This window comes from Sinocyclocheilus anshuiensis, unplaced genomic scaffold, assembly GCF_001515605.1.
Source record: "Sinocyclocheilus anshuiensis isolate Anshui unplaced genomic scaffold, SAMN03320099.WGS_v1.1 scaffold4, whole genome shotgun sequence".
Lineage (NCBI taxonomy): Eukaryota > Metazoa > Chordata > Actinopteri > Cypriniformes > Cyprinidae > Sinocyclocheilus > Sinocyclocheilus anshuiensis.
The window spans coordinates 150,458-176,300 of NW_015554075.1; the positions used below are offsets into that span (position 1 = coordinate 150,458).

Here is a 25,843-nt window from a genome sequence, read left to right on the forward strand (position 1 = left end):
TCTTTAAATGCAAATGAGCTGCTGCTCCCCGCCCCTTTTCCAGAATAGAGCTGCGCCATTACAGCTAGGACCTGCTAAAAACATCTGTTTTGGTTCTGATTATCATGTTTATCGCGCTGAAATCATGCGTTTTAAACCATATGAGTTTAAACTTCTGATGTACGGTTTTCTGAGAGCACACATCCGAAGCACACGGACAGAAAGCTGCTGTCACAGCATGTGAGTACTAAACTAAGTTCTCATTCACACACAAGTTTACTTGAAAAACACATGAGTTACAAAAACAGTCGGTTATGTCTGTGAAGGTAAACTGCTGGGAAATAAATTGCATGTTTATTTTAGATCTGTGTGGCAGCAGCAGTAAATAAATCAATAAATCCACTGCTCTCTTGTCTCCTCTGAGGATGGGACTGTAAATAGTGTTCTGTGCTCGTCTGTGCAGCCAATGACAGAACAGTTAGCATGTTTTGCTCAAACTTTCGCCATGGCATTAGAACTGGTACACCGTGCTTGCGAAATCAAATGACGGTGCCGTGGGTGGAAACTTACAGATTAAGGGGCGGTAATATTATAATGAGATCCCTTTGCCACCAAGGGAGCGAAATCTGACATGCTCGTTTTTTCAGACTCTTGCAGAAAAAGGCTTACCAAAACAAAGTTACTGGGTTAATCTTTTTCACGTTTCCTTGGTTGTTATATGCACCGGGGACCTGATTATAGCACTTAAAACCTGGAAAAGTCAGATTTTCATGATATGTCACCTTTAAGGCATTCTGTGATTGACAATGCTTATGTATTTTCATGCTTATACCATTCTGTTCATATTCATACTTACACATTAAACTGACATTATATTTTTGAGTTTGTTTTTATTACAACCAGATGTACATATCAACATATAATAGTTTTGAATATTGTCTTGGACAAAGGGGACCTTGGAGTCCAGTAAAAGGATTAAGAAGTCCACATTCCTAGAGTTTTGTTTTTGAGACAAAAAACACTGACTCATTGCTGGAAGATAATATTTTACCAATCACTAATATTGTGTCATATAACTTTTTTTTTTTTTTTTGTCACTACAGAGACGATAACCAACTCTCAAGGTGCCTACCAGGATGCTTTTGGCATCAGTAAGAAGGAAATGCAGCCCACACACCCCATCCGTCTCGGACTGGCTCTCAACTTCTCTGTCTTCTACTATGAGATCCTCAACTCTCCTGAGCAGGCCTGCGCTCTGGCCAAACAAGTAGGTCTTTAGATGACAATACCACTCTGTTGCTATTTACCTAACTTATTGATTTAATTGCTGTATACATTTCTGACACTGTGTGTCTCATGCTTTAAAGGGATAAAGGTCCACCCAAAAATGAAAATCATGTCGTTCCATACCCATAAGTTTTTTGGTTAGTCTTAGTGCTGGGCAGTATACCAGTTCATATCGAATACCGGTCTTTATTTTTGCTATGAATTTTTATTATACTGCAATGCCGGTGTATGTCACTTAAACAACGTTCAGAATGCGGCGCAACACTGTTTGAGAGGGGTCCCTTTTCACTGTTGTACTGTGGTGAGCGCACAGCTGAATGTATTAAGCTGGCCAGGCCACACACTAGAGGATTTTAAGGCCGATTTTAATCCCGATTTGCACCCCCGAACGATCGAGGGGTGTGGCCCGATTCGCAGCTTGTCGCAAGCCATTTTTTGTCCAAAAATTCTCTATTGTTTGGTGTCATTACGATTATTTAATTGCTCCCGATCGAGATGGAGCGTCCCCGAACTTTTTCTCACACAGGCAAAGAGAAAGAGAGCAAGAGAGTCTTACATACCATGCAGAATTGACGCGCTACATGGAAACTATATTCTTTGTTGTATTTTGCTGTCAAAATAACAGCGTTCCTTTTGGAATTCTTCAGCTTTTAAGAACTGCCGGGTTTTCCGGTAGTGGGCGGAACTAATGTGCAAACGGCAATCTCATTGGCTGGCACTCACCTAATATCATCCCTGTTTTGATTTCAGCAAATCAGTTCGAGCGAACACACACAACGTGATCAATATTCATGAATCCAGCAGCTCATTAATCCTTAGTGCGTTATTAGCAGTAGAATTCGTAGTAGTATTGTTATCTTATCAGTATTTTTTTTTTAACTTTTTTACTTTTTTTATAGGAAAACTAAATGACAAACAATATCTTCAGTTAAAATGACAATTTTTAAGTCAATCTACTGCGGTATTTCCTCTCTCAATCAGTAGAAAATGTGGTTAACACCCGGTCATGCATGAAAAAAAATACCATCATATACTGTGAAACCGGTATAATTTTGGAAAATACAGTGATATAAATTTTTGGTCATATCACCCAGCACTAATAGTCAGTGTCAGATTACACAATTTTGACTCCTAAAATCTTGTCTTGTTGTGGACAAGAAACATGTCAGACTACACGTTGCTTACAGACCATTCATCGCGTGCCGTCTTTAACGACGCATGTGATGTCATCGAGAAGGCGGAACTAGCGACTGACTTCAGAAAACAAGAGTGTAAACATTGCTGAAGCGCTTCCTCTATAGTTCGCCAGCAGGTGTATGAAAGAGCATCTGTGCTGCTATTGGTCAATGTCACCAATGTGACAGAACTCGTCGTGGACGATGGAAAAAAAATTAAACACGCTAGTCTTTCTGTCGTGATGTCGTGAAGCTTCGCAGACGCGGAATCAGTTGTCGTCCACTATGACACACTACACATGCTGAAACAATGGAATCTTGCGTCCTGACGTCCATTGTCGTTTACGAATCCCGACGACACCCTATGTCAAGCAAATCATGGCAAAATTGGGCTAAAATCATGTAGTCTGAACCGGGCATTAGCCACCTATCCATAAAGGCCTTTAACATTAGCTTACATGTCAGGGACTATAGTTCTAGAACAATTTTTTAAATAATGGATTTGCTTAATAAAATGTATTAATTTTCATGTATTTTGTAGAAATATTTTAAAAAGTTCCAATATAAACGACACTTTTTAGCTGCATTTTATCTTATACTTTATTGCTTCAATACGAATCAACCTAACGAATCAAGAAGATCTGGGGTTTGAGGTACTATTACACTAGCTTCAAATGATGCAAAAAGCAAGCAAATTAAAAAAAAAAAGAAAGAAAAAAAAAAAATCAACAGCTGGCTTAGACTTCTTTGGAGTAAACTTTTACAAACTCATCCAACGAATGCACACACTCTTGAATAAAAGTTAGTCTGCCTGCTGGAGGCCTATGGATTTGCAGAGCAAGTAAACAGAACAGATAGTCTGTGGAATGCTATGTCTCAATAATTTGTATCCTGGAGCACAACTACCTTCCCCGATACAGGGAAACGAGGCACAGAGTGAATCTGAATGAGTCACTGAAGCCCTCAGCTACTTTCATTGCAAACTTATTTGCATTCGCTCACAAACACACACATACACGCTTACTTCAGAAGCAAACAAAGGGACCGCAACTGCTAAAAAAACTGACTGCGGATACATTTCATCACTACAAAATGTGTCATATATTACCCAATAAATTGCCCAGTTAAGTCAGAAAAACATGTTTTTTGTTATATAGTGACCCCAAAAGTATTTGGACACTTTTGCCACAGTTAAAACACATGAATATCATAGCATTATGTAACAAAATATCAATCCAAATAGCATTAATTTTAAAGAAACAACACACCTGATTATATATATATATATATATATATATAAGGTATTCAAAAAAATTTATTCAAGGTATTTGCAAAAGAAAAAAAAAAACGTTCTGATGCAGATGCAAATTATATTGATATTTGATATTTCTATGTAATGCAATGACATTTAAAAATATAAATGGGGATGCACTGATATTAAAATACTGCCCAGTACCTTCCAATAAGCTGAAATTAATTTTATTATGGCTGATAACAGATAAATGGCAGCTATTAAAAATCTATTCTATTTTGTCTAAATAAAAAATCTTTAGTTGTAAAATATTTGATGCTACAAATGAATTTAAGCATCACATTAAAATGTACAGTATGAAAAATGGATATGCGTACTGGATATAGATATGGATATGCGTAATGGATATCACATTCAACAGTATTATTATTAGTGTTTTTAAATATTAACTTTATGTGAGCATTAGATGATGTAATCTTAATGTAAAAAGAGGGGAAAAGAGCATGCACAATTAAATATCCAATATCGACCAAAATATTTATATCAGTCTTAACATCAGTCATCAATATCAGTCAATAAAAATAGCATGTGCATCCCTACATTTTAAAGTGTAACTATACTTTTAAGGTCTACTGTATATCAAAAGTTGCCAATACAGGAGTAAAAAATGCTGCATAGAAAACTCACGCTGACAGTAGTCCTTGTTTTCCTCAAAGCCTGGCTTGCAGACACAGCGTCCAATGGGCACCAGCCATCCACCATCTCCACTGCAGACCATCCTCGGCGCCTCAAACTCCTCCGAGTCATTCACACAAGATCCCCTAACCTCCACCAAAGCCGAATCTCCCCCAGTCACCGTGTCGGGAAACTGGGCCAAGTTCAGAATGGCAAGAGGACACTTCTTATAGAAGACCCTCAGGGACACCAAAGCGATGCAGGCTCCAACATCTTGGAAAGCCAAGTAGAAACCCTTCTTGCTCAAGTTACTGATGTCCCTCACTTCTGTGTTTAGTTTCATAACGCGATCACCCACGTCGGTCTGCGTGAAGCTCTCATCGGCCGCGATAGTGTCGATCTTTATGTACTGGCTTTCTTTGATAAACCACAGGTTGGGGTTGTTGGACTCGTAGTAGTACATATTGAAAGTTTCTTTGCAGGTGCCAGGGACTCCAGGCAGACTGTTGCAGTCACGCAGGGTGAACTTAATCTCGATGTAGACGCGCTGCGCTCCATCTCGTGGGATGTGGCGAGTGCGTAGCCAGTTGTTCTGATTAGCCTCCATCACATTACACACCTGGTAGGAGCGCATGGGGGTGTTCCTCTCATCCATCACACTGATTTCCTCCCACTGCAAAAGACAGAACAACTGTTATGGTTGCAAGAATGTGCTAACGTTTTTCACAATTTTAATATGAACTGTGGCATTTCTGTCTCAAGTTTATTTAGTGGAATAAACGTATTTTATCTTTTAGAAACTTTGGTGTGTGTGTATTATATATACACATACAGCATTTAAATACACATTAAAATTAATACTTTTTTCAGCAAGGATGCATTAAATTCATCAAAAGAGACAGTAAAAACGTTATAATGTTAGAAAGGATGTCCATTTCAAATAAAGTATGTCCTTTTGAACGTTATCTCTAGTTATCAAAGAATCCTGAAAGAATGCATCACGGATGCTCAATATTCCACAAAAATATTATGCAGCACAACTGTTTTTAATGCTGATAATAGTATGAAAAGTTTCCTGAGCTAAAAATCAGCATATCAGAATCATTTCTGAAGGATCATGAGACACTAAAGATTTGAGTATTGAATGCTGAATATTTAGCTTTGCTTTCAAAAGGAACAAATTACATTAAAAATGTTTTAAAATAGAAAACAGCTATTATAAACTGTTATAAAATTTCACAATATTGCCTTTTTTACTATATGTTTGATATATATATATGTCAAATAAATGCAACCTCGGTGAGCATGAGACTCTTAAGTACATTAAAAAAAAATAAAAAAAATAAAAATCTATTTTTGCATGCATATTATGTAAATATTTGTTATATATTATTTCTATTTCATGTATCTCTATTTCATCATGCATTTCTATATTATTTTTATTTCATTTATGGGACACAGTGTGCCTCAGCTAGTTAGGTGCATGTGTGTATATCTCCAGTATAGGCAGCAGTAGATAGAGTATGTTTAAGGGACTCGTCTCCCATCATCTCTTGCCATCTGCTTCCACTTGTCTAAGGTTCCTTCATTTGGAACACTTCATGCATAAGTAACATTTCACTCCTTAAAGGGAGAGAAAATAAAAGGGAGTCTTAGAGGGGTGGGCAATTTCTTGAATGGCTGCTTCTCAAAAAAGATTCTGATTTGCTTCAATAAATTCTATTCCTTCTCTGTATAATTTGCAGCAGAAATGAGCTGAAGGACCACCGGCTCAGTTCTAAGTGATTTTAAGGATTCATTCCAGCTTCTGATCAATCAGCGAGTAACATACAAGACTTCAAATACTAAGAATTCAGAAATTGTTGCTTGACCACTTGAGTTCCCACTTGGAGACATTCCTCATCATTTCTGCTCAAGATTTCTTGAACAGTGCGTGATGGGAGCAATCCACTGTGACTGCAAGAAGACAGGGAAAGTTAAAGCTGGTTCTTTTAAAGAGCACTATGTACTTTTGAAGGACTAGTTTGCATAAAAATAAAAAGTCTGTCATCTTTTACATAACCTCATGCTGTTCCAAACCTGTATGACTTTTTTTTCTTCGGTGGAACACAAAATGAGAACTAACCACTCTTTTCCAATTACAGTAAATGCAGACTGGAGCTTTCAAACCCCCAAAAAAGGGTGTAAAAACGCCATAAAAGTGATCAGTACTGACTAGAGCAATTTTTTTCCTGAAGCCATGCAATGCTTTTCTATGAGAAACAGCTAGTATCTGTGTCAGGATCATCTACAAATGTTTCTTTTGATTCAAATCTTTTCAACAAATAGGTTGATACAATCAATCTGAATGATTTTTTTTTCATGAATCAAACCCAATGACATAATGATTCAGATACCACAGTTAACAGATCGACTTTCAGTCTGTTCATCATACAAAAAGGGTGACACTTAAAAAACAGCATGCAAATCCTTTAAACTTTTTATGATTATGGTACTTTTGTTTTCTTTATGAAGCTTTACAGCTCCAGTCCTCAATATTCATAATTGAATGGCAAAGAGCTACCAGTACATGAAATATATCCTTTTGTGTTCCAAGGAAAAAGCAAAGTCAAATGGGTTTGGAACGAAACAAGGGTAAGTAAATGATGATAGCATTTTCATTTTTGGGTGAACTAATCCTTTAACAACCCTTAAACTGATTGGCAGCTGAATATGGGTGCACATTTAAGCAAATGGTCAAGGAGACAGAGTACATCAGAATGTCTTCAAAAGAGCCATTTTCCACATCAGCGCAATCAAGCATTTGAAGTATTTTATTCCATGCGTCAGCAGAGTCTGGAGTGCACATCACTTTCTAACCATGATGTCATAGCAACAAAGAGAGCGTTTATGACACGTTGCCATTAGCTTATAGCTTGAAAAAAGTGATCGAGGCACGAGGGTCAATTGCTAGCGCAGTCTGGCTTTAAACTGAGCCATATGCTGACTGGTGGGAATGGGCGGACAACATTACAGATCAAAGCGACACAGCCACTGAACGTCTTGGGTACGTTCTTTCCCTTCAAGTGCAATAATTATGACTTTTGAAGGAATATTTATACAGGGATAAAGGCAGGTTTATGCATTTCTGTTTATTTATTTTCAAAACTCGGTCTGAACCCAACCGCTACGGAAAGTTTCTTTGGAAGCGCATTGTCTGAATTCATTAAGTATTTTACCACAGATGGGTGGTTATGCAAAAGTCTAGAGGGTTGTGTTACACACTCCAGATCTCCAGGCGCGCTTATACAATTTAGTTACGCATTTTAGTATGCCACGATAGGGCACAGCCATCTGAAAGGAAATTGGCCATGTGCAGTTGATATATTCGTGAACGAAACTAGCAAACCTTTTAGCAAAAGCGTTGCAGCTAGTTCCACACACACTCACAATTGTTAAGTGAAAAACAGGTTATTTGGACAGGAGGTAAAGCTTAGCCACTCTCAATCAATGTAGCGGTCATAAGTGTGACGTGGGCGTCTTGTTAATTAGCATCTCCAGCTGTCCGCTTCCCCTAGAGTCTCATCTGAAATACCTTAACTCCATTCCCCCATCACCCTTCTCAAGGTCTGACCGCTTTGAAGCCAAGCAACTATGTCAGATCAGGGGGTCTGCTTAGCCCTTCATTGGCTTAACTTAATTGCAGGCCCACAATCATCTGGTATTTAAGATACTTAAGTGCAATTGACTTTAAATCCCTAAAAGAACGTCTGTTTTTTGGGCAGAAGGCCTCTTTTGGAGGACATGTTATTAGGGTTACCTGTTTTCTATCACTCTAGGTGAATTACTCCCTTCTATTTTAGTAACAGACACACACACATACCCTAAATGACTATGGCCATTTGATAGCCGATCCAAAGCAAACCTTCCACATCTGGGACAGGGAAAGCTGTATTAGTCTTGACCTGCAAAGGTCAAGTGGCAGTCGATTGAGTCAGTAAGGTAAATATCCAGCGGAGGTGAAGCGGCCGCTTTGGGAACATGTCGGCTTTCCTGTGAGCCGCTCCACAACGGCGCACCGTCTGCGGGTTCAGTGGGTCACGGGTCGCCGCGATAATCCTCAAGTATGAAACGCAGACTGCAACTGTGAGACCTGATTTAGCCTTACAGTTCACTCCCATTAAATAACTGCCATACCAGCAAAACAAAGAGACTCCTACTATCACTGAATCTAAGGTAAACACCGCACGAGGACAGGGAGGAATGTTCTATGAAGAGTTTAACAGACGTCATTGATACAGGCCAATTGGAAGCGACTCTCACAGTATGTGGGAGTCACCCAATCCAGTAACTAAAGTCTCTTAGTTTGGATTGTTAAACTGATAATTTATGGCTAAATTTGGTTAGTGGTTTGTTGTAGAAATGAATACTATCTATTTAAAAGCTACTACACACGTTTGAATAAGACAGCATTGGGACATCTACAACATCTCCCCTTTACACAGGCTGTAAGACTTTTTTTCTTTAGCCGATTTCAAAATGAATGGTTAAATGGATTATATATATATAAAAAAATCCATGGTATTGAGGGCTGCAGGAATGAGCCCTAAAAGCATTTTTAAGCATTTTTGCACTTCAGGTTCAATCCGCCCAATGTCAATGGGTTTTTGGTTAAATGCCTGAAATAAGGTCTGTAGTTAACACAAGTTCAAGGTATTTTCGTGGTTTATTTTACATTAAATACATCAGTTATACTGGACAAGTGATTCTTTTTAAGCACTTAAAAAAAGATGTTTGATAACAAGTGGCTAAATGGGACTAATAGAGGCTGTCGAGGATGTTAAACATCACGCCAAACAGGAAAAATCTTTTACGCACTAGTACTCTTTCATAGTCTGTTTATACTCACACTCTTGCAAACTTTCCTAACCAAAACATTTCAACTTGTAGACAGTAAACAAAGAATGAGTTGTTGGGAAAAGTAGTGGTGATGTAGGGTATTTCATTTATAGCCTAACTTTAGCTTTTTACTTCTGGTGATTGTAATTAGGCTTCAAAATTAATTAAAGTTGTGTTCATTTTTGATTATATTGATAAACAAAATATGCAAAAATCATGAACTTGTGTTAATCACAGAGCTTATTCTCGGTAATAATCCCAAATCTAATGGAAAAATTGCAATGGCTTGTCACCCGGATTGGCCTACAAAAATCAGCATTCTATAAAAAAATTAATTAAAAAAAAATATTGAAATCAGTAATTTTATGCTTTAGATGCCATCATAACCCTGTAATGTAAAGTAAAAAAAATACATTATTGACTTTTACTAAAGAAAAATGTATTTATTAAATTATAAAAAACAACCTTCTAAAAGATTTACTAGCATTTGTAGGTCTTTGTTGTGATTGTGCACGATCCATTTAAGGTACACTCTAAAAAATGCTGGGTAATTTTTTAACCCAAATGCTGGGTTCAGCCTGTTGGGTCATTTTATTGGGTTGTTTTTAATATTTATACCCAGGTGTTGGGTTATTTTTTTTAACCCAAATGCTGGGTTCAGCTTGTTGGGTCATTTCATTGGGTTATTTTTTATATTTTACCCAGGTGCTGGGTCATTTTAATGCTGGGTTATTTTTTCTACCTAACTGCTGGGTTGAGCTTGTCTCTGGTGAAACTTCTCAACAATGCAGCTGCTGAGAGCACGGGCTTTCTAAGTCCACAGGAGAGAGAGGTTCTCAGCGCCGCTGCCGCTGCCGATTTGCTGCACTCTTTCCGGGAAATAAAGGTTTGTATACATTTTATTTCATTTATAAAGTCTTTAATGTGGTGTAAATTATATTATTTTACGCAACTCAACATAAGGACGAGATGTCAGTCAACTGCGTCAGCACTCAGCAGCAGTTGTTTCACGCTGGAAACGCCTTTGCCTTGCATAACATAAATGGATTTTATTCGTTATAATACTGAGTGCAATTTAATTTGATGTTAAAATATGTTCTCTAATTTCTAATCTGTTTGTTTTTGAACAGGTTTTGGAGTCAGTCACGCCATCTCTCAGCTACGAGTGAAACGTGAAGCCACGGTCTGAAGTTCGCTTCACCGGCTCAGATTTCGGCGACACACCAGCACGAGAATTAGCACTATTTCGGTAAAAAGCGATTACAGAGAACGGTTGAATACACTTAAATTAAAATGCTACTTTTAAATGTGCCTTTTTATTTCTAAAATGCTTGTTAAACGAGTTTAAATGTATGTAATATTGGAAACTATGCTGTATTCACCCAAATAAATTCAATTTGTCTTGTATTTTGTCCATGGGTGTTTTTGCTTAATAATAAATGTTCATCTTTTGATTATTGCTGTTGCCTATAGTAATTATGTGTGTGATTTTTAATTTCCAGCCCATTTTAAGCCAGCAATATAATAATTTTTAAACAATAGATGACCAGCTTGGTGGGTAAAAATGTTTAACCCAAACAGCTGGGTTAAAATAACCCAGCATGTTTTCTGTCCAATATTTACCCAGCGCTGGGTTGCCAAATAACCAGAGTTGGGTTGTTTTTAACCCAGCATTTTTTAGAGCGTAGTGTTAGATGGTAGTAATAGTACTCTACAGTGTAAAAAAGGCAGTAACAAGCATTCACAATTAATGAAAACACTAATATTGGTCACTAAGTGATATGATCCCGATATGCATCCCTGAAACACAAATTCCTATGCTGCGTACTACGCAGGACAGATAGTATGCAAATTGAAATGCAGTCGTAGAGAAACAGCCCTCTGTAGACGCTACAGTCATCTGCTGAGAAGCTGGTGATGGGTTCACTCACACTACAGCAGCGCTCAATCCCACTACAACAATCCAAACACACCAAGCCGTTTACAAAAGCTAATCTCCTCTATATAAATGTAAGAGACCTGCAAAGAATACTGTGACTATTAAATATGACAAATCTCATAACTCCTAAGTTTGGCTTATACATCCTGTATCTGTTTTGAGGATCTTGCTCTATAGCGTTTGCATTGTCTCCACAACTTTACTTTTAAATGTCATTCAATATTCACATGCTCGGGTGAGGCAGCGGGTTTGAGTTATTGACAATGTATCAGCCTGTTATGCAATGCAATACTCTGTTATGCAAGTCTAATGTTTCTTGTTTTGAGAAGGGGTACAGACTTCATGTCTGTGGTACTATTTTCAGCAAAAAATCATTTGTAAATTCCGCTCATCTCCAGATTTAGCTGATTTAGTTAGTCTCGTTGACGCGTGTGGGGCACAGACAATCTGATCTAGCTTCTGACGGCTCTATTAAATCATTTAAAAGGCGGCTGTGAAATCCCAAAGATTGATTTTCTTTTAAGCTCACCATGGTTTTTGCAAACTCAATTATTTTTAGACCACTTTGGGCACCTCAAAAAAGACAGAACAGGCCTTCTCTACTCAAAATAAAGGCTCCTTCTTTTGCTCTCTGGCTCAGGGGATTGTGTTCCTGCTTTAGAGACTCTTAATCTTGACGTCTTCCTCAAATAAATTGGAAGTAAGCGACCGGGGAAGTTGGTGTTAAGCCGAACATGAACGCCTCTTGGCTGGAAACAGGTCTAAGCTCACTAGACTCCACATGACCTTGACACCACATCCTACAATTTACACACACACAAAACAGTGGCTTCTATTTATAGGAACTTGAGAACGTTCTTACAGCCTTTTTTCATTCCCATGAGCCCGATGAATGCTGTATCCACTCTTATGAATATACATGCGCAGGTCGGGTCTAACCATATGCAATTCCAGCACATCTGAAACACGACAGTGTGATTACAGATGATTGTTTGCAAGAAAACGTGCTAGAGGGGTTCAAAAGTGTGTCGAAGCCCAGGAGCATAGATTCATTTTAATTTTAAAAAGTTCGTCCCTGCATGGTTCAAATCATTTTGTGTAAAACAGGCGCAGACAAAACGCACCATAATTTGTGCTGGGTGCAAGAGTTAGAATTGATTGAAGACATTTGGGGGGCTTGTGTGTTTGTGTCTTGATTTGGTTGTGTTACTCACCCCTTCAGCTGGATAGGCCTCCCAGCCAAGGTCTCCCAGAGCAGACATAGTGTCCAGCAATGTAACTAGAGAGAAAGAAAGAGAAAGAGCACATAGGGGAGAGAAAAAAAGTAATGATTTGTTAAAGTTCACTCAACCTCGTGACATATTGTGAGCAAAACAAGCCGGTTAGATGAGATTGCATATTTGGCAAGTAAATCACAGAGCAGTTGCAGACAATCAGGTCTGTAGCCGGAGGGACGAGAGTCTAGCCCCACGGTCTAAATCATTCCCACAATGCCCTCCTTCATCCAGCGGAGAAACCCAGTGCTGGGAACCCATTACGAGAGAAAGACTGTTTTGTAAATCAGATATATCAATAAAAACACATTCATGTCTTACACAGCATTACCAGCAAAACAAAGTTTGCCCTCGATTGCAGTATTGATGGTTTTCATTTCATTTCATTTTCATTTCTGGAGTATATATGTGTATGCGTGTGTATGCCAAGGGGAATGGGTCAACAAAACATCTTAAAAGGCTATTTAATTTCTCGTACTAGTCTTTTTCTTCATCGCACAGCAGGTTGCAAACTGTGTTTTTCTGTTATGATCTACATTCCACGGTAAATAATGTCTTAGCATCTACAGCTATTAATTTTTAATCACCTCTGATGTTGCGTTTTCACATTGAGGAAAACATATACATGGCTCATTTGATAAAGTGTTGCAAACCATTTTCTACATTTCAATACTACATTTCATGAACAGAATTAAAAGATTTATTTAATTATCAAAACACTGATTTAGATATATTTGATTCCCATATAAATATGGTGGTACTGTTTTTGGTGTTACCAGCTGTCACAGTGGCATTACAGAAATGAACTGAACACAATCAGAATTTAAAACATCATTATTAAAATGTCATATATGTATATTATACATTTGAATAATAAATGACATATTAATACTGTTATTAAATAGTGTTTTATAATAATTTAATAATTAAAATTATATTGAAATAAAACTAGAATTATCAATCATTACATTATTCTTTTTAGAAAAAAATAATGCAGCCTGACTGACTGATATACACTCACTCACACACGCACACACACACACAACACACACACACACACACAAACAGACAATCACAACAACTTCTAGTCAATACTTCCGGATATCAGCATAACGAAATGCTGAGCACAGCGTGTTTTTTTATATTGGCACACATGCAATTTATTGGCATGCAGATCTTAAGTGGTTTAATAGCCTTGTTTGTCTTTCACCCTCTTGGAAGTCAATGTTTTAACTGGATTTGTCAAAAAAAAAAAAAAAAAGGGAAGACTTAGCTGTTGTGTATGAAGCGGAGTGGCATGTGTGTTTGATTTATAGTGACAGTGCAGTGTTGGTGTAAGATTAATGGAGTCATGTATCATAAATATTTTCCCACAGACTGACTGTAATCCTTAAGTGGTGAGAGGGATCTGCTCTACCTCACATACTGTGCACTGCATAAAATGTACAAACAACTACAGCGACACAGAGCTGCACATTCAAAGTGTTTAGCCAATCATAGAAGAGGCCTTTTAAATAAAATGTATTTAATAGAAATGTTTTTGCCTATATAGCCTAATATTATATGTACATAAAATACAAAATAAAACAAACAAAAAAGTGTTCATATGGAGTGATTCAGAGAAGCCAGATTCATCTCCCCTCCTCCTCCTCTCTTCTGTCCCCATCTAAATCCTCTGGATTGATGAGGAGCGCTTTTCCAAAGAGCTCTATGCCTGATGCAACACATTACGCCCTGGTGACAGTGACATATGTAAATAAATAAAGTTGCAGCGAAAGTGTGTCAGAGTGTTTGCTGAGGCCATTTGCTCAGTGAACAAGTACCCTTTTCGCTGAGGAAAGGTCGCTCTTTAAAACTACACACAACAGATAAAGAGCATTTCTGTGGTCTCTGTTTGGTTAAACCTAGTGATTACGGATGGACGGACAGACGGACGGACGGACGGAAGATAGATAGATAGATAGATAGATAGATAGATAGATAGATAGATAGATGGAACATCTATGGAACATGGAGCCTCCTTGTTAGTGTACCTGCCTCCCATGCCGGAGACCCGGGTTCGAGTACCGCTCGGACTGGGTGCGAGTAGGACCCGAGAGAGAGGGGTTATAGATTGATAGAATGACAGATAAAACGATACTCCATGTTCCATAGATGGAACATCTATGGAACATGGAGCCTCCTTGTTAGTGTACCTGCCTCCCATGCCGGAGACCCGGGTTCGAGTACCGCTCGGACTGGGTGCGAGTAGGACCCGAGAGAGAGGGGTTATAGATTGATAGAATGACAGATAAAACGATAGATAGACAGACAGACACCCAACCTTCCTAATTTCTCATCTCTTTGTCTCTTCTGTTCTTTCTTACTCATCTCACTCTATTTCTCTGTCCCTGGAGAAGTGAATTCATCTGCAAGTGTAACTCTAACTTGACTTGCTTTCTCACATCTAAAAGACTGTTGTCCATTTGTGTCCCAACCCTGCTCATATTAATCATCCAATAAAACCTGACACAAAACACTATCCATGACTCGATACCAGATCAAAGCCAGCAAAACACTTTACAGTAATATTCATATATTGCCTCATCTCACACTTCTGACAAATAAAACACTGCCTTCTCACACACTTCCATCGCCTTACATAAAATGGGTCTGATACTTTACCGTAAGAATATATAAGGATTCATGCTTGCTGCAGAGATACATTTCTCTCTCAACACAACATGTGAATCATTCTCTGTTGTCTGCAGGAGTAGACTGCATGGGCTCTTCACAGGGTTTGGTTTCAAACAGGCATGCTCATGTATTGATTATCGTCGGCGGGCAGCATTGTACATGGGCAAGAAAAGCAGAGAGACTGTGGGACCATGTTACTGGAACAGGACGCCCCAGAGACAAGCTAGAGTCCACTCCAGGATTTTATTGTGATAAATCATTAAATACGACACTTTTATCATAATCCATTGATCTGTTGCACTTTTAGTTCCTTGCATCAGTGAATCTCTAAAGGAAGCATATGGAGAGGAAAATGTTTGTTATTTTCTGGCATACATAAAATGGGTTTTAGCTGCCAGGCTGAAAAAATGGCAGATATTTGGGCAGTTTAAGGTTGTGTTTACACTTGGCAGGCTTGGTTTGAATAAAACAGACTCTGGTGTGATTGCTCTATTAGTGTTGTTCATTTGAATAAATGTGAAGGTTGCCATCCTGAACCTTGGTGCTCACAGAGTGGACCGAGATCCACTTTTTCATGTTTGGTAAGTTTAGTAAGTTTGCAAAATATACGTCACAAAAGCTGTCCAATTAGGTTGTGATCTAATCCTTATGCTTTTTGTTTTGTATCTTTAGGTTTGTGATAAAAAATGATAGTGTGAACCCTAAGTGAACCAGGACTAAATATATCATTTTTCTTTTTTGGTCCATACTAAAAGAATCAAGAGATCCAAACAACAAATGTAAACACACCCTAAGATGATCAGCATTGGACGATAATGGGCGGTTCACACCGGCAGTGATTAAAATTGCTTGAATCACATAAATGGATTAGGTCGCATTTAAGGAATTGCTAATGCACATTTTCTTTTTTTAATATTTGAATGAATTTAACTTCAGGACATTTATGTACATCACATTAAAATTTTAAATTATATACTGTCTGAATGTTTGAGGTCAGTAAGGTTTTTTCAGAAAAAAATTTTTTTTTTTCTTTAAAAAAATATTTTAATAAAAAAAAAATATAATTTTAACTTCAGTAAAAAAATTAAGAAAAAAATAAAATATATATATAATTTTATTTTCCAGCAAGGAGGCATTCAAGAAATCAACAGTAAAATAATTTATAAATAAAATACAAATACTAAAATAAATGCCATTAAATATTTAGAAGCTGTTTTCAACATAATAATAATAGAAATGTTTCTTGAACACCAAATCAGCATATAAGAATAATTTCTGATAGATCATGTGACACCAAAGACTGGAATAATGGTGCTAACAATTCAGCTTTGCCATCAAAGGAATAAAATATGTTTATTAAAACAGACAAAAATGTATTTTAAACTGTAATCTTTAATAGTATTACAGTTTTTACTGTATTTTCATCAAATTAATGCAGACTTGCTAAGCACCTCCTTCGAATTTTTGCACATTAATAAATTATTCAAAATCTCTGAATTCTTCATTAATCTACATGCTTTCTAAGAAAATTCTCTGGCTGTCCTCTGGCATCGGCCACTGAAAAACCAATTTCACTCGCTCGATCACTAGCATAACAACACACATCCAGAAATTGAGACCAACATCAAAACTGTTCCCTTTTTCATTCTCGTTCTCTCTCTTTATCCAGATCCCCCATGATGCTCGCTTTCTCTCTCTCTCTCGCCTGCTGTTGAAGTACTTCAAGCCAGTGGTGATTACGGACGCTTTGAGTGGGGAGAGCTCAGTGTTCCTCTGGCTGTGATCTCCACTTCCATCCCCTTTCGCTTTCTAATCCCGGCGGCAGAGCTGCTTTAATCTACCTGCCAGCAATCAAACGCCCCACCAGCCCTTCCAATACCTTAGGCAGAGCCGCACGACTTCACAATGAGGGCGGCAGCCAAAAACACACGCTTTGTCACAGGTGTGAATATACGGACTGCCTACTGAAAAGCAGAATCGATATAAAGATAAAAAGATGTATTGAAACAGCCTACCTGTAAAACACATTAGGCCTAAAAACAAAGTTTATAATAGATAAAGCACAAAAACACACACACACACACACCTCTGAACCTCTCTGATGCATTTCTCCATCTGAATGAGGCCATCAATGGAGCTTAGAGTCTTTCGTTCCGCTCTAAGTGGCAGGGGCCAGAGTGTTGTCGTGGTAACAGGGAGGTGTACTGGGGTACAGCAAGGGGGAAATTGAAAATTTGTGGATCTTGCTCCAGTAAGACATTAAGGAATGCTGGAGTCGGTGCGGTTCGGTCAGCCCTCTCCACGCTGGGTCACTCGGCAGCCAATGGCACATTAGTGAGCACATAATCACTGCTGTGGGCCGAGTCAGTGTACCTGCGAGCAGCTACCAGCATCATGGGCTGCATCCATAATGAGCCAAAGTCATCAGAAAAGCATATGGAAGAGACTGCTTCCTCTTCCAAGCTCACAGCTTGTTTGGAACGACGTATATAAAACCATTTTAGACAGATGCCAGATATTTCAGTGACTATATTAGTATTAGCATTTGTTTGTTTGTTTTTAAAGATATAAAGGCTTTCTGTGTTAAAAGTACTTAACACTTAGTACCCATATTTTCTACTTAATTTTTCATATTACTGTACATTAATAGCATATAAAATGTGTGATCTGTGTTTTAAAATTAACACTAAAATAAATAATATTGGCCATCAAATTCTAATATGCTCATTTCTTATTAAACAGTTTTGCTGCTTAATATTTTTGTGGAAACCGTCAATTTAAAAAAAAAATAAAATAAAATAAACTTTTTTTTAGTGCTGTCAAACGATTAATCGCATCCAAAATAAAGGTTTTTGTTTACATAATATATGTGTGTGTACTGAAGTGTTTATTTGCAAAAACAGAAAACCCCATTTTTATTCATTTTCATAAATCATGTTTTTTTGTTTTATCATGTTTTTATTGCGTTTTATTGTATAAGTTAGCTGTATTTTTTTTTTTGTTATTATTATTTAATCAAAACAACCCAACTGCAGTTTGATTGATATTAATTGGAATGCAGGATAAAAAAAACAACAACAAAAAAAACATGATTTATGAACATTTTTATGTTATAAAACAGTTATCTGTTTTTGCAAATGAACTCTTCATATTTATTATGTATATATAAATACACGCATGTGTATATTTAAGAAGAATATATTATGCTTGGATATTAAATATATTTATTTAACTTTAGAATTGTAGTGTGTGTGTGTGTGTGGAGCTCATTTGAAACACTGTACATCATAAAAAGTGCTAAAGAAATGAAATTAATAATATTAACCATGACTGTTCACATTACTGAAAAAACAATGATGTAGAAACACTTTTCACTCGGACATTGCTAGTAAATTTCACAATTATTTACAAAGACATGGCAAGTAACACTGAATTAAACATGCAATTTTGTGTAGAAAGACTAAAATAGTATTTTCTTGTAAACCTACTCCAATAATCTGTTTTATTTGCAACTTAATTGTTTTGTTTACATATTAGCTGTGTTCAGAAAATTTAGCTGCCAGCAACAAAACAATTTAGACATCTGAGATACAGATTTGTACTGTATATTCTTATTTTAAATAGCATTTGCTCAATCTGGCTCTGTAAAATACTGAGTGAAATATTGTAAATTGAAAATAGTGGTGTTTGTTAGCCCTCTGAAAGTACTGTAGAATTTATCTGAAGCCAGACAAGCACAGACACACACAAAACTGTGGACAGGAGAGAAGGAAATCTGAATACACCCGCTTACGCATACACATGCACTCTGACAATCACACAGGAGGACAAAGCTTGGAGTCATGGGAACACAAAGCTTTAGAAGACAAGATTTTTGAATGACAGCATCCTCAAGTCCCTTGGCACCAAATTGGCCACAGGAGGGAAAGAATGAGAGAAAGCTGGAAGAGAAAAGAGTGTGAGTGACTGAGAGAGAAAAAGAGCGAGAAAGAGATAGACTTTCAGTCAGTCCAGGCTAAAGCTCATTGGCATACAAATCCTTCCCACAAACACCTCCACTCTGTCTCTTTTTTCCCCCTATCAGCTGCCAGGTCGCCCTGCTATTGTGCTGCCAACATCAGGCCCGGTCTGGAGAGAGCATGGAGAATGAAACCCTCAGACAATGACCACTCTTTTCCTCTCCTTTTCATCTCTTTCATTCTCATTTTCCTCTGCCATTTCCCACTGGCCATCAGACTCTACATGGACTGAACAAAAAGACCACAAAAATTCCCATAATCACCTGGCTGCTAGATGGAAAAGGTTTGATTCCATTCACAAACCTGAGTATTTCTGATTTGTGGTGAATCCTGTAAGGTAAATACTACGTAAATATTTCAGATAAATATTTAGCATAAATACACACACACACACACACACACACACACACACACACATAATTAAATTGATCATTATGTTTTAAAAATGATAAATTATTGAACTAATGAATTAAATAATTTAAATATTTGAAATATTTAAAAATCTCAGCTGAAAAAAAAACAAACAAACAAACATTACTTCACTTTAAAACATTGTTACTAGTTCTTGACCTATGTCACTGTAGTTCTGTCACATTGTGGTTGTAGAAGTGGGTCGTATGACACCAGAAACCTAAATCTGCAAAGGAAAACGAGAATTAATTTTCACAATCATCTACTCACAAACCTCATTCCATCCATTTTCAGTGCACTTACAGTGACCACCAATAGTTTTGTGGTGCATTATCGTATCACTTTAACTATTTTCCCTACCAAAAATGCTACCCGATCTTTATAACATGACCAGGCTGTATTATTTTCCAGTTAAGAGGTGCATTACTTAAATTACACCTCTTTTATCACTGTGTTGACCATCTAAAGTGCCATCTCAAGAACCGCATAAGACTGGATCAGGTCACAAAGACAGCATGTGATATCAGAATGACCCAGGAAACAGGCCGTCCCGGAGCAGGATGTTGGTTTTAGCTTTTGAAAAAGAGATGCTCATTGAGTGGCAAGGTCGCATTGCATCGAAATGTGAATCTAACCATCGTTTGACCCACCACACAAAAGGAGCCGGTGCAGATGAACTGAACAAACAGCCCACCGTCAGCTCCGATAAACAGAAAACAGAGACTCGAAGCATGCGGGACACAGACACTGAGCGATTTCACCCGGTCAATAACACAGAGCCGAGCAAATTGAAAAACCCTGCTGTTTGTTTAGCGCTGCGGTAAGGTGCCTCTCCAAACTACACAAAAAAGAGAGAAGCTGAGGCCGAAGGCAGACAGATGAATTCAATGAAAACAAATAAAAGGTCAAGACTGGGACCTAGCAAGACCGCAGGGAGAGCGGAGCGCACAGCGTGACGTTTAGAGTCAGGCTCCATTGTGTTGACTACCCTGCTAATGAGCTTCCAGTGAGAGAACCGGTAGCCGAACATGAGTGTCAGAGGTGTTAATTTGTAGAAACAGAAAGGAAAGAGCGAGAGAGTTAAAAAGGGAGGACAGAGCTTCTCGTTTGTTGAAGACAGAAGTAGTTGTATAGCTGACAGGACAATGCAGAACAGAGGGCATCCCAGTGAATACAGGTCACCAGCCCAGCATGTCACAGGAAGGGTTTCTTTACAAAAACAACAGATAGAGCCCAAACAACGACCCGAGTTCAACCAAAACAAATAACCGATCAAGTAAAATGATCCCTTTTCACAAAGAAACTACACCGGTCTGCCTATTCACACTGTTTGTAGGCCATTGTGCACCATTCAAGGCTGATGATGTCCTAAAATCAATAGCTATATGTCTACCCCTACCCCTTTCACCTAGTTTAATTTCATTGCAAATAATATTGGCAATCAATTACCTGGCTTGAGCCATTGTGTGTCCAGAAAATAATTTTCCCTCAGCCTTTGCTCGTGTGTGGTAATAATGGTTTGTACGGTGGGAAATTAAGAGGCCCTCTAAGGTCTTTTGTATGATTGCACATCAGTGTGCAACCTATAGCGCAGAGCCATCAGTAATCCCAGTAATAGAGGTGAATCAGTGCGGTGAGGCGGCCAATCAATGTCCACGTCAGCTCAAGGTCATGAACAAAATAATGATGGTGATAAAAGCAATCCAATTACACTGATGTGATTAATCATAAAATTATATTATGATTCCCGTTCTCAATATACAGTTAAACAAGTGTAATCAATAAATAGATCTATAGTTATTCTCCTAAAAGAAAGACTCTACTGAAGAATTTCGAAGAGATCTTAAAAGGATAGTTCATCGAGAAAATTCTGTCAGCAGTAAATGATGACAAACCCTCACATTGTTACAAACCTCTACAGCAGAGCATAAAAGGTGATATTTTGAAGAATGTATGGACAAAAGCAGCTTAAACAATAAGTCAATGGGGTCCCAAAGAACACTGGATTCCACTGATAAAGAAAAAAAGAAGAAAAACATGATTTCCAAAATAATTCTTATTTTGTTTTCCACAGATGGAAGGACCTATTTGGAACAACATGAGAGTACATGATGACCAAAAGCCAAACATTTCCCATTTAATTTTTATCCAGGATCAAATTATCGGGGATATTCTCCAAACACAATGTCTCATTTGTTTCTATTATTATTTTGTCTGAAACATTACTGAAACTTCATTATGTCTCCTAAATGTTAAGAAGATGATAGATAGATAGATAGATAGATAGATAGATAGATAGATAGATAGATAGATAGATAGATAGATAGATAGATAGATGATAGATAGAGTCATTCAATATTTTAGAATACCTTGATTTACATTAAGCTTGCCAATCAAGCATAGGCTATCATAAGAGCATGAATACTTTATTGTGTGTGTGTGTGTCCTACTCTCTTGCTTGTTTTAGCCGATGCATTTGGCCATGAGGGCACTCTAATCCAGACTGTTTAAACCTGGAGAAAAGGCAGAGAACAGAGGCTCCTTCACAAACAGAGCCTCTTCCCCTGGGGGGAAGCTGAGCCACTAATCCTGCTGCCCAGTAAATGAAAGCATGCAACAGGGACAGGTCACCCAAACTCGCTAGAAGGGAGGAAAGAGAGAGAGGAATATCAGAGCAGTGAAAACAGCCCATGGTGGAGGTGGAATACTAATCTGGAGCAAAAGAAGAAAAAAAGAAACATACAAATCGATGACCATTCCAGGGGTTCAGCAAAAAGATTAAATGTTCTTTTTAAGCCATTAAACCGAATTAAGCTCACCAACCCGGATCAGACTCAATCTAATCTTTTCTCAAGCAGGTGGTATGAACCTTCCGCTGGCAGACCGCAAGAGACTAAACAGAGCTCTTCTTCATTTCATTGTAAAATTAGTTTTGAATCAGTGTCTAGTCGTGTGCTTGTTGATACTCTGGAAAACACGCTTGGTGATGTCTTGGCATAATTGTGTTAAGATCTCCATGAATGGGGCTCAAAATCCCAACGCTTGTCAAAATAAAAACCTATTTTTTGGTTCTGTCCCAAATTTTTTTATATTCTAAATTCACGAAACTGTGAGATCCACCGCAAAACAAAACCCTGACAAAAGAATTTGTGTGCTACAAGGCGCCCTCTGCTGTCTATATCAGTTGCTGCACTGTCCCCTGACCTCTCTGAATTCATTCCTTCTTAAATTCCACATTTTGGTCCATATGTGGCAAATGACTCCCGTGTCATTGTGTTCGCATTGCTCCAGTGTAACATGGCACCCGCACTCCCACTGCGGCTTAAAATAACAAACGCTGGTCAGTCTTACGGCTCGGTGAGCAAGCACAGCGGGCGTCCTCCAGATGAGAAGACGTTTTTTACAGTCACATAGAGCACCATGGAGCATAGCAGAGACAAAGCAGAAGAGACCGTGCTTAGGCGTTGGAAGCCACTGGATGAGCGGTTATGCTCACATATGCACAAAAGCACATGCTACTGCGAAAATACAAAGACATGGGGCAGTCGACTAAAGTCGGCCAATTAGGCCGATAACAGAGGGGAAGATTCAGAAGAAAGCAGAAAACATTATAAAGAAGAAAGAGGCTAGAAGAACAAGCCCTGCTGGGAGGGAACACAGGGGAAAAGAAACCGAGTGAAAGCGATTTTCAGTCACCGGACAGCCAGAGACACCAACCAGTAAAGCACTGTTTAGTCCTTCTGTTGGGCGCAAAATGATTTGTCTCCCATTTCCACTGGTTAAACACAGTTTCATCATCCTCTCGAATGCATTTTTCTTCCAACAAAATAAATTTTCCTCAGGTTTTGAGAGTTGGCATTGGTGCAATCTAAATGCTTCTGTGACTTAAAAAGCTGATTTCTTCAATTTATGAATGAATTCACTGAAAGGACCCAGAAAAAAAAAGAAGTTCTTTCACTCTTCTGCTCGGGATAGGAAATTACTGCAAAAGCTCTGCCTCGATGGAAGCATTATCTTCATTGTCTATCTAGGATGCATTTTGCTGAACTCAAATTCCAACATTTGAGCGAAGCTGTGCTGAAAAAGAAGCTCATTCATAAGGTCTTACTGTCTTTATCATTAAAAAAAAATAAAAAATTCAAAACGAACCATATTGAAATATTTGCTGGACAACTCAAAGCTCTGGCACACACAGAAAAACATGCTCTTTTGCTTTTTTTTTAGATGATTAAAATAAACCTTCATTAACATAAGCATAAATTATTCCAAATGTATTTATTTTTAAATAAAGTGATAAACTACTTGGCCAGTTTCATGTGTTCTCATTCTTGTGGCAGAGAACTGGTACTTATATGCTATTTTAGGATTTTTTTATTTATTTAACAGACTGTGGAACAGATTTTTCTAGTGTGGATTGAGACTGCTTTAAGGACAAGATGCAGTCACCATTAACAAATCACCTTATGGTCAATGATAAATGATCACGCTTATAGAGACTTCTCTCTGGTTCCAGCTGGCCATATGGCACATTGCACACAACACAATTTCTGGACATATACGATATATATTACCTGCTCACATCAAGTTCTTCATTTTGTTTTATTTGCTTTTTAATCCTTAGCAAATGTATGTGCTTTCAAATAATGTTAACACTTAGTATAATATGAAATAATAAAATAGTAAATAACTTTCTAATACATAGTCAGTCTCTTAAATTTATTCCAGTTAATAAACTTTATTCCGGGGGGGGGGGATGAATAAACAAAAAAAATATTGCTTTACTGTTGTACTGTGACTTTCGACTAGAGTATATGAGTATTCACAGCTTATTTTCTATTTTTAAAAATGTCGTAGACTGATTTTTACACTCCAAACTCGTTATTTTTTTGCTGTGGTAGCAAAGATGTGCATTTCAATAATTCTTAGCATTTCACATTTGTGATCGTGTGCAAGCGTGTTCATTATCCTAATAACTGGCACGTGTATAGTGTAAAAAACATATTGGAAATGTCCAACTGCAATCCATAGGGAGCACTTCAAAAGCGAGTTCTACAGGACAAGCATGATGCACCCTAATATTTCAATAATCCTTAGTTAAAAACACATGCACTTGCTATTTTTCCCTGCTTCATTCACCTTATGCATGATTTATAGAAACCACAGCATCCAGAGCGCACTTCAGAAACTGTGTCTCCCGCAAACCTCAGCCATTAATTCATCCTATTCTTAGTTAATAAACACAAAGCCCTCTTACCTTCATTCTCTGGGTAATTCCGTAAGGCTTGACTCGGTGTGAGGGAGGGGAAAACAAAGAATAGAAGGGACGGATAAATCCAAAGGGTTGCCATTTTCAGGCTGCGCTGAGCGCGCGCTGCATCCCTCTCGCTGTAGAAAGTTACTGAGGCTCGCGATCAGAGCTCAAGTGAGGAGAGGAGAGCAGAGCAGAGGAGAGGGAGGGTCCTGGACTAGCCTCGGAGTGTCAATCATCCTGGGCTGCCAGGGAAACGGAGGACGGCGGAAGGCGCGCGGCTGCTTTTAAAGGCGCGAGCTCGATAAAGATCTCAACCGCCACACAGAAACTGAAGGAAGCGCGGTGGATGGCACCTGCAAACTTTCATTTTAGACTGGCTTTAAACTGCTTAATTCTAATTTGCTGAGGTAATTTTAGTAGTAGCCACACTTTGTTTGATGGTTTAAGTTTCTGAAGTAAGCTATTAGGCGGAAAAAAGAAAACGTCTCGTATTACGACAAAATAAACAAACATGGAATAATTTAAGTGATTCTCTTTTTAACCATAAAATTGCACTTCGTTTACATACTGTATAGGTATGTCTTTAAGAAAATTTAAGGTCAAAATTAAGGTAAGTACGTTAACGCTTCTAGCTACTCAAGTTACGCGATTTCAGTTGCAGTAGGGGTTATGCGCAACAGACTTAAACAGGTCTCATCTCTTCCAGTTCAAGCATTTTGCATATGTATACAAAAATGATCATAACCAATGTCTATTACATAGGCCTATAAGGATTGATATCAAAAAGTTTTGTATTTTTATACTTTTCACGAACATTTAGATATAATAATTGAATAAAACATCAACAATAAAAACAGCTAGCTGTTTTAACATGATTACAAGTCTATAGATAACACCATTATTTAATGCGGCTGTTAACACGTTCTCCAACAAGTGGAAGCGATGAGACCTGTTTTCCAGGTTTGGTCAGCCGGCATTCGACACATACCCTGTTGCACGTTATTGCATTGTTATATTCTGCCAAAGG

At 38.0% G+C, this 25,843-nt stretch overlaps 1 protein-coding gene across 1 annotated transcript in view; it reads right to left on the reverse strand.

Annotated features, from left to right (window-relative positions):
* The window catches only part of LOC107668971 (ephrin type-A receptor 3-like), a 131,653-nt gene extending 106,649 nt beyond the window's left edge, over window positions 1-25,004 (reverse strand). The window contains exons 1-3 of the mRNA XM_016461052.1: window positions 24,820-25,004; window positions 12,400-12,464; window positions 4,381-5,041 (exon numbers count right to left, since the gene is read on the reverse strand). Coding sequence (XP_016316538.1) covers window positions 4,381-5,041; window positions 12,400-12,464; window positions 24,820-24,913 — 820 coding nt within the window. The 5' untranslated portion in view covers window positions 24,914-25,004. The remainder of the gene's footprint in view (window positions 1-4,380; window positions 5,042-12,399; window positions 12,465-24,819) is intronic.
* Window positions 25,005-25,843: the final 839 nt, after the last annotated feature.